The sequence below is a fragment of the Eriocheir sinensis genome, chromosome 36 (genome assembly GCF_024679095.1).
Source record: "Eriocheir sinensis breed Jianghai 21 chromosome 36, ASM2467909v1, whole genome shotgun sequence".
NCBI lineage: Eukaryota > Metazoa > Arthropoda > Malacostraca > Decapoda > Varunidae > Eriocheir > Eriocheir sinensis.
Genome location: NC_066544.1, coordinates 9,072,967 through 9,083,262, shown reverse-complemented (window position 1 = coordinate 9,083,262; position 10,296 = coordinate 9,072,967). Strand labels below are relative to the sequence as shown.

The 10,296-nt window shown below is 41.3% G+C and overlaps 1 protein-coding gene across 2 annotated transcripts; it reads left to right on the top strand.

The window, feature by feature from the left end:
* Nucleotides 1-300: 300 nt before the first annotated feature.
* Nucleotides 301-9,514, top strand: LOC127007740 (ninjurin-2-like). 2 transcript variants are annotated; one of them, XM_050878998.1, is made up of 4 exons: nt 301-688; nt 6,021-6,195; nt 7,755-7,866; nt 8,818-9,514. In XM_050878998.1, the coding sequence occupies exons 1-4, from the start codon at nt 394-396 to the stop codon at nt 9,073-9,075; spliced, it is 840 nt and encodes a 279-aa protein (XP_050734955.1). In that variant the 5' UTR covers nt 301-393; the 3' UTR covers nt 9,076-9,514. The 2 variants fall into 2 exon arrangements, with proteins under 2 accessions (XP_050734955.1, XP_050734956.1); XM_050878999.1 differs by lacking the exon at nt 301-688 and adding an exon at nt 4,355-5,213.
* The last annotated feature ends 782 nt before the right edge of the window (nt 9,515-10,296 follow it).

Genomic DNA, 10,296 nt, shown 5'->3' with positions numbered 1-10,296 from the left:
GGAATGAAGGGAAATATAAGCCATACATAAAATGGTAAAAAAAAACAATAACAACACAGATGAACGCAAAACCTGTCCGAATCATCTATTTTCAACCTATCCCACTTAAATTTTATTTAAACAAGCAGTACGATTTATAGTATGACCGCATATCACATCAACCATTCTAATAACTAAATAAAAGGCAAATAGATGGTGTTAAATGAGCAATAGAGTGGTTATTTAGATATGTTTTTGGTCTTTAGGATATAGAAGCCACGGTCAGTATTCAAACAGGCACTATCTGACTCTCCAACGGGTCATCTGTACAGCAAGAGCAAGTGCGGTCCGAGTTGCGGTGTGGTGCGGAGACCTTCTAATCACCTTCAGGCACCTGCAAGACAACCCGCGAAGATGAGGAGAAGAGTTCAACCATGTGGGAGGTGTGACAAGGCCGTGGGGAAGGTTGAGAGCGGGTTGAAGTGCCATTGGTGTGCGGTGTGGTTCCATGCGGGATGTGAGGGAGTGCCGCAGGACCTTGGCCGGGCCCTCGCCGACCACCCGGACCAGAGTGTGTGGCTCTGCAGGGCGTGCCAGGACGGGATCAAAACAAGTGCCAGTAAGATCAGCAAGCTAGAACGCCTCAATCGTGAACTACAGGAGCACATAGAAGGGTTGGCAGCAAAAGAAGAAAGAAAGGGAGAGGAAGGTTGGTACATAAAAATAAATTATTGTATCATCTTTGGGGTTAATATGCAAGAGGAGTAGGTGTGTGTTTTTAAAGCACTCAGGCTATCTGTTCTGTATTATTTATGGTATTATTCAAGACTCAAGTGTTTGCCCGTACTCACCCCTCGCAACCAAAATTGGCTAGGGGGCCTTTGAGACTGTGGGGAATGTGGTGGTAAACATGAAATGTGTCGCAAATACATAGTTTTTGAGTTGTAGGGGGTTGAAAAATACCCTAGATGTAGGAAAATTCCTTACATTTACCTAGATGTAGCGAAATTCCATACATTCTGGGATTTTTTTACCATGTACGGAAACCACGCAAATTCATTCAGTCTCCATACCAGAGGGGGATCAAGGGTGGCAAAGCCCCCCCGTTACAGTATTAAAGTACTAATAAAGCATCTAAACGGTAAGTAATTTCTGTCATAAGAATCTTGCAACCGTCATATACGACTGTATTCACTTACTAGAGTCATGTACGAACGCGTGAAGCAGGTTCGAACGCAGGTTACTTATGTTCTAAATTTTTCCATTTGAATTCAGGGGTTGGATTCACCAAGCGTTAGTGCGTAGTTTTGGGCCTCAACAACAAAATTGCATTTCACAAGGCTCCGTAGTAAATAACCACCAACTATTTGATGACGTCAAGAGCAGGTTATTAATTATTCTCTAATGTTTGTTAGTTGGTTTGTGTTATTCTCAAGTAGCCAATAATTTTTATTGTTGAGGACACGTCTGAATTGTATTCAACCAATAGCGATGTTCCGTGTAGGTACGTACATACGTGGAGTGTTATAACGTTTGATTGTTATTGGTTGGTGGGTCAGTACCAGCGGCAAAACTTAAGAATAACCACTCCAAACCAATATTCGTTGTAATTTAGCACGTGAAAGAATTATTATTATAATGCATTTTTGTATACGTTTTACCTTGGGGAGGGGCCAGGGGGGCAAACCTCTTTAATTATAGAATTAGGTGGCTTGGATTTTCTAAGTCCATTGTTATTGTTTCACAACCGCCTTTATACACAGACTGAGCCTCATACCTGCCTTGCAGTGCACCCTACAAACTAGTTCCTAAGTCAATAATATCCAAAACGCACATGGATTATAATGATTTCAGACAAAAAAACGGTCTTTTAAGAGTTTTACGTTATTTTTTTCTCTATATTAAAGCAACTAATGCCGCAGCTATTTGTATTTTCTGATACATTCGTAAAATGTTACTATGCGAGGGTATCAGCGGCGGCACCTAACAGCGGGTTCCTGAAGTCAGTTGTTTTCAAGCCGCCATAATGGATGGAGGGCCCGACACTCGCTCCCTCAAAATATCAGTCTACTTTACCTTTCGGTAAGTGTTAAATGAGTATTTAACCTCTTTATTGGTGTGCATGTAGGTTGACAAAAGGACCGATTGCTATCCCAGCACCAGGTCCAACAAAGACACGGGCACGTCAAGTGTCACATGGTGTGACAAGCACGTGTCAGAAAACAAACGGATATTGTTCAATGCGCGATACATAGAGTGGAGTTTGAGTAAAATGGAGGCCAGGGTCATACGTAGCAGTCGGTAGGTCACTCCCGCATCGGTTAACAGCAGGAGCGTCAGTTCGATCTGGATGATCAGTTAGAGTAGTTTTAATATGCTCCCCCACCAAATAGAAACGATTTCCCCCTTTTCCTTTACTTTTAAGTACTTGAGCCTTCATTTTATGGTGGATTGGGGCAAGACATGATTTTCCAGTTTGCAGTTCTTTTTTTTTGTTTATTCCTTTTTTTATTTTCCTTTACATTTCCAAACTACCCTCCTTTGTTTTTTCGCTTCACCTTTATCCCTTGAGCAGGCTACACGCCTTTTTTTGTTATTTCCCTTTACTTTTTGTTTTCTTTTACCTTTCCAAGCTACTCATGTTATTTTCCTTTAGCTTTCCAAACTACTCTCCAATTACTTTTTTTCTTACCCTTTACCTGTACCTGAAGGAGCCCCCAAGTACTTACTCACCATTTAAATCTATTGTCACCACGCTCCTTATTTCAGTTATATATCTCTAACGTTATACTGATTGTCTTATTAACTCTTACTGATTACATTGACTGCATTTATAACATTACTTTGAAAAAAATAACTCTCCCAATGGAAGATAGGTACTGAAGTATAGAACAATAAGACACTGCAGGACACACACACGGTCTGACAGGACGGCGGTTCGAGCCCGCTCAGGCCGGATTCTTTCCGTTGACCAGGAGTGGTCACTGCCTCCCCTTGAGCAAGGGGGATGGAGTGTATGTTGTGTGAGGTCCTGGCAGTACCCACAGATCGACGATAAAGAGCACTTGCTCATGTCGGGAAGGTACCTGCTGGCGATTACGAGTCCAACACGTGATGAGGCCGTGGTGAATTACACACACACACACACACACACATACACATTCAATTGAAGTGATATATTAGAGACAAGAGGTTGCAACATCAGAGAGAGAGAAAGGAAACAAAGGCACGGTGCGATAGGTAAAGATAATCACGTCTTAGTTCTGTGTGGGTAGTATATGTTTTCTGGTACCCTTAGATGGAGGGATATTAAGTTATTAGCTACAGATGAAATAACGTGTGTGTGTGTGTGTGTGTGTGTGTGTGTGTGTGTGCGTGCGTGCGTGTGTGTGTGCGTGTGTGTGTTTGAGCAGGGCGTTGACGGTCTTCATCCTCGCTCGCTCGTTACACACTTCTCTCCACTCAAGAAAGGATAACTTGGCTCCTCTTGCCCCTCAGAGAACTCAGCTCATCAACCACAATGGGTGAGTGTTTATCTCTCTCTCTCTCTCTCTCTCTCTCTCTCTCTCTCTCTCTCTCTTTTCCCCTCGCGTTATTCCCCGAAAGTCAATGCCCTCTTCTTGTGCCTCTTTCATTTCCTCCTCCTCCTCCTCCTACTATTACGACTACTACTACTATTATTAGCTACCATCACGACTATAGCAACAACAGTTACAGCAGCCACTACTACTACTACTACTACTGCTACTACTGCTTCGTGTATCAAGTATACATGCCATTTAGGATATGTAAGTTGGTCCTCGCGTTAATGTCAGTAAGGTTAGGTATCAGCGAGCGACACACACACACACACACACACGCAGCGCACGCCACGTTAAGGATATACGCCACTTCAGGCTTCTCATGTTCCTTATTAGGACGATAAAAATAATGGCAAAAAAGAAAAGAAAGTCAAGTGTCTCTCTCTCTCTCTCTCTCTCTCTCTCTCTCTCTCTCTCTCTCTCTCTCTCTCTCTCTCTCTCTCTCTCTCTCTCTCTCTCTCATTAAAAAGATATTGTTACGATAAGTAAATAAGTTATGTTTTTAGATAGTAAAGTAGTAGTGGTAGTAATAGTAACTTATTGGTGTTGTTGTTTCCAGTGTCGTAATGATTGTAGTAGTAATAGTCGTAGCAGCACAGAGAGAGAGAGAGAGAGAGTTGCTTGTGTCAAAATTATATATTTTGCAAGATCTGTAAGGCAATTTTAACTAATTAAACACACACACACAGTCATGAAGCATTAGCGCACGCAGTCTGTCTACACACACACACACACACACACACACACACACACACACACACACACACACACTTATGAGGAGAGGCTCAATAGCATGGGGCTCACAACCCTGGAGAGAAGAGAAGATAGCGGTGTACAGGGTGGCGAGCGGAGTGGAGCATTTGGACAGAGAGGACCTGTGTGTGTGGAACAAGAGAGAAACGAGAGGACATGGAAAGAAGTTGAGGGCGACCACGTGTAGGCGAGATGTGAAAAAAGTTTAGCTTCCCAAACAGAAGCATTGAGCTATGGAATAGGCTGGAGGAGGAGGTGGTTTGTGCAAGAAACATTCATGATTTTAAGGAAACATTGGACAAGAGCGGATATGGAGACGGGACAGCGCGAGCGTAGCTCTTTTCCCGTATGTCACAACTACGTAAAATACAACTAGGTAATACACACACACACACACACACTGAACGGTCTGAACCCCTCACTCAGTCGGAGTCAGTCACTCACGTACGGACCGCCATCGTGAACACACACACACACACACACACACACTGAACGGTCTGAACCCCTCACTCAGTCGGAGTCAGTCACTCACGTACAGACCGCCATCGTGAACACACACACGCACACACATACCTCAATCCTCCCTCGGGGCAAATATGCTCTCCGGCTGACGTGACTTCGCAAGAATGAGAGAAGTGAAAAATAACAAAAGAAAAAGATGAAGTGAAACAAAGAAAATAAAAAAAAGGGAATGACTTACGTGACTTGATCGAGAAAGGTCAGAGAAGGAGAGTGAGAAGAGTGCGTTTGTCTCCTCTTGTGTTAGTGTGTGTGTTTGTGTGTACTTGGGGTGTGTGCGGGTTTGGCTGGTCCTTGTTGGGCGTGTAGACCTGTGTAGGCATAATAGGATGGAGACGCACACAAGATACCACACTTTCACGTTGCCTCACTCATCCTCAGGTGTGTAGTGTGTTGTTGTTGTTGTTGTTGTTTACAGTAACGGAAACAGATCAAGGGTGAATAAAAAGTAAACAACAACAAAAGGACTAAGTGACGTTCCTGTAAAATAGAAGCAGGTAGATGTATGAATCATGATTATATACCCTCGTGAAACATTATTTTCTCTCAACAGCAAAAAAATATTAACTCTGCTCCTAGTGTCTGTTCATGTATGACTATTCTAATCATTACATCATCTATATTCACACACCCTTATTATGTTTTTTTTATTATTATCATATTTTTACAGTATCATGCTCTTGGTATTTCCTCCTGCCTACGACTTCAACACTTTCAAGAGGGGAGTATCAAGACACCTCTCCAAATGAATCTGGCCTCTCTATTTTGAACGCTTCTACTATAACACGATAAATGATCACGTAAAGGAGTCGGAGTCGGGGGTATTTTTACCGACTCCGACTCCGGCCAAAAGTAACCGACTCCACCGACTTCGACTCCACACCGGATAACATTACTTGCAGAAACAGCGTAATTGCGGGTTTTTTATTTTTTTTTATTTTTTTATCGCTTCCTCTTTGTTGCGTCCTTGAGCTGCCTCCTTTCTGTAAAAAAAATATATATAATACGGTTGTCATATTTCTTCATGATTATAATTCCATTTTATCTTTTCCCATAATACGTTTTTATACGTTTCTATATCATTACACCATCTATACTCATACACACGATTTTTTTTTATCTTATTTATTTATTTATTGATTTATTCATTCATGTGTTCATCTATATTTTGTTTTGCACTTGGGACAGAGGTGGGCGATGGCGGAGGCGGAAGCGGCAGGGGTGAAGAAGAGGAGAGGGTGGTGGCGGCGGTGTCAGCAGGTTATTCTGTGGCCGAGGGGGCGGGAGAACACAGGCCAGCAAGGGTGGATCTCAATGTGATGAAGAGGAACATGGCCATTGCCAAAGGCTTCCTCGACATCAGGTGGGTAAAAAAAAAATAAGAAAAAAAATAACCTTAAACTTTTAGCGATTTTTTTTTTGGATAACTTTAGATAGATGAATTGTTGGATAAAGATAGACAGATAGATAAATAGATAGATAGTGATAACTTCAGGTAGATGTATTGTTCGATAGAGATAGATAGATTGGTAGATAGTGAAAGCAAAATGTTATATTCATGTATTATAGATGGAGAGATAGAGTGTGTTAAGGCTCAGACACACACTTTATTTACAGTAGGCTACGTATATCTAACTTTTTTTTTCCACTTGCTACCTATCTTACAATCCATGTATCTATGTTTTTTTTTCCTTTCACTTTTCTATCTAAATATCTACTGCTATCTAACTATCTATCTATCTGCATCTATTCATTCATGTATCTGTATTTCTCTCTCTCTCTCTCTCTCTCTCTCTCTCTCTCTCTCTCTCTCTCTCTCTCTCTCTCTCTCTCTATCTCTATCTATCTATCTATCTATCTCTTCTATACATTTTACTTTATGTCACTGAAACACAACCATATATACACGTTCCTTACACCTGTTTGCATTTACTTATGTTATTTTGCGAACATAACTAAAACCACAAGTAGTAACGCGGTTCAACTTGTAGGCAAAAATAACCGAGGTGCTAAATAATGAGGTATGCGACGTGAAGGGAGGGAGGGAACGGAAGAGACGGATGGTTAATGAGAAGGGAGGAGGGAAAGACATGAGGTAATTCGAGATAAAGCGAAGGGAGAGGGCGATGTCTTTGGGAGATTGAATAGGGAGGGGAGAAAGGAGAATGATGCTTGGTAAAAGGAGGGAGGAAAAAGGAAGATTGAGATATATGAGGAGGCTGATATTAATGAGACAAGAGGACACGGGAATGATGCGGAAAGGGAGAATATATGTATGAGAAAAAAAAAATATGGGTAGGAAGTGATGAGAGGTATTAAACAGATCTTTAAAGCGGAGGACGGAAGGGAGGAAAGCAAGAGGAAGTAGGGGAAGGGGAGAAAGGTTAAGAAAGGTAAACACATGCTAAAGTAGAAAGACATATAACGGAAAGGGAAAGTGAAATACATAAGCTAAAGTAGAAAGACGTATTACGGAAAGAGAAAGTGGAATACATAATGAACACTCCCCAGTCTTTGCCACCCCCCAGCCCCTTCATCTTCCTTTCGACCAATACAAACCGACTAAAAAGGAAGAAAAAACGGAAAACAAGCAAGTAGGAAGGTATGAGTGTTCTTAGGAAGGTAAACAGTTAGTATTACGGAAGAGGAAGATGTATACAGATGGATATATGATCAACGTTGCCAGATTGTCGTACTCAGCCGCTTATATTTCCCGACTGCCTACCCCAAAACTGCAATCCTCCACTCCAATAACGAAACTCATTTATTGTTATCGTTAAAAGAGTTAGATCCTTGATGTTTCTTGGCAATAGTTAGGCGTCAGAAACCGGTAAATACTATGCTCTGGGTACGATAATCTAGCAACGGTGAGGTGAGTTATATACATACTAAACAACTCTTCTTTGCTCTTAACCTCATCAGCCTCCTGTCAGCCAACGCAAACCAGCTGAAGAACGTGATTAACTTCGGCGACCACGAGAGTAATTTGTACTACCTGGTTCTCACGGGCATTATTCTCAGCCTCATTTTGCAGGTGTGTAGTTGTTGTTGTTGTGGTGGTGATGGTGGTGGTGGTGGTAGTAGCAGTAGTAGTAGTGTAGGTGGTGTAGTAGTAGGTGGTGGTGGTGCTGTGTATATACTAGACTAGAGGCTGAATTTAGTCTCTCCTCCCCCTTTCTCTCTCTCTCTCTCTCTCTCTCTCTCTCTCTCTCTCTCTCTCTCTCTGTGTGTGTGTGTGTCTATACCTATTTATACACATGGAGGTGAATACAGTAGGCCTTATATTATTTGTAGTGTTATGGTCATGCTTAATAGGACTTCCCAACGGATGCCTTTCCTGTGGTGAAGCTTTGTGGTAGTGTCACATAAACGTTTGTGTTGCTGAGGGGGGAGGAGGGGAGGGAGCGGTATCGTTTATGGGAAGTTAGAAAGACGAGTAACACCTGCGGCCTTGTCAAATTTGAGTTGCTTGGTTTCAGATTAACGGGAATACAGAATACGAGACTGTTATAGGTGAGGTGGTGGTGATAATAATAATAATGATTATAATAATAATAATAATGATAATAATAATAATAATAATAATAATAATAATAATAATAATTTTAGCTATATATATATCGTGAAGTAGAATCGCATCCGGAATAGGAAAAAATGGCTTGTAATTTTGTCTTATATTGTTTTTTTCCTTCATTTATTTACTTGTTTATTAATGGTTCATATGAGCGAGTGTTGGTTATTATTATTATTATTATTATTATTATTATTATTATTATTATTATTATTATTATTATTATTATTATTATTATTATTATTATCTTTTTTTTTTACTTATTGATAGCAGCAGACGTAATTTATAGTTTTTTTTTAATTAATGTTTACTTTTTAGGTAAAAGCGAACGTGATTTTACATAAGAACGTAAGGAATCTGCAAGAGGCCGGTTGTGGATCTATTTATTTATTTATTTATTTACTTTTCTCTCAGGTAGCAGCGGGCGTGGTTCTCATCGTGGCCGAGCGGTTCGACATCAACAACGAGGAGGAGCAGGAGCGCGGGGACTACCTCAACACCGTGGTCACCTGCCTCGTCTTCCTCGTCCTCATCATCAACGTCTTCGTGGCCAGCCTGGGCGTCAGCGTGGGCAGCCCGCACCCCCTCCCCCCCCACCACTACGATGACCACGGCCCCTCCATAGCCTCGAGTACTAGCGGTGTGTTGAAGGACCATCTTGGGGGGACTTAGAGAGAGAGAGAGAGAGAGAGAGAGAGAGAGAGAGAGAGAGAGAGAGAGAGAGAGAGAGAGAGAGAGAGAGAGAGAATTAGCTTAGTTACATTATTCATTCTAAATCATTCATATTCATAATGACAAGTGCGCTCGGAGAGGCCTATTTTCTACAGTGGATTGATACAAGCTGAAGAGGAGGATAATGAAGTGCGAAATGATGGTGAGATAGATGATGATGATAATGGAGTGCGAAATAATGGTGTGGTAGATGATGATGATAATGGAGTGCGAAATAATGGTGTGGTAGATGATGATGATAATGGAGTGCGAAATAATGGTGTGGTAGATGATGATGATAATGGAGTGCGAAATAATGGTGTGGTAGATGATGATGATAATGGAGTGCGAAATAATGGTGTGGTAGATGATGATGATAATGGAGTGCGAAATAATGGTGTGGTATATGATGATGATAATGGAGTGCGAAATAATGGTGTGGTTGATGATGATGATAATGGAGTGCGAAATAATGGTTAGATAGATGATGATGATAATGGAGTGCGAAATAATGGTGTGGTAGATGATGATGATAATGGAGTGCGAAATAATGGTGTGGTAGATGATGATAATGGAGTGCGAAATAATGGTGTGGTAGATGATGATGATAATGGAGTGCGAAATAATGGTGTGGTAGATGATGATGATAATGGAGTGCGAAATAATGGTGGTAGATGATGATGATAATGGAGTGCGAAATGATGGTGTGGTAGATGATGATGATAATGGAGTGCGAAATAATGGTGGTAGATGATGATGATAATGGAGTGCGAAATAATGGTGGTAGATGATGATGATAATGGAGTGCGAAATAATGGTGTGGTAGATGATGATGATAATGGAGTGCGAAATAATGGTGTGGTAGATGATGATGATAATGGAGTGCGAAATAATGGTGTGGTAGATGATGATGATAATGGAGTGCGAAATAATGGTGTGGTAGATGATGATAATGGAGTGCGAAATAATGGTGTGGTAGAGGATGATAATGACGATGGTGATTAGTAATGAGGTTGAGATGATGATGATGGAGTGCGAAATAAGGGCGAGATAGTTGATAGTGATAATGACAATGGCGAAGTGCTTAATGAGGGTGAGATAGTTCGAAGCAGCAGTACCAACGCAAGTGCAAAACTTAAAGCATTTGAGGGATGTATTTCCGTACTTGAGTTGGCAGCGTCG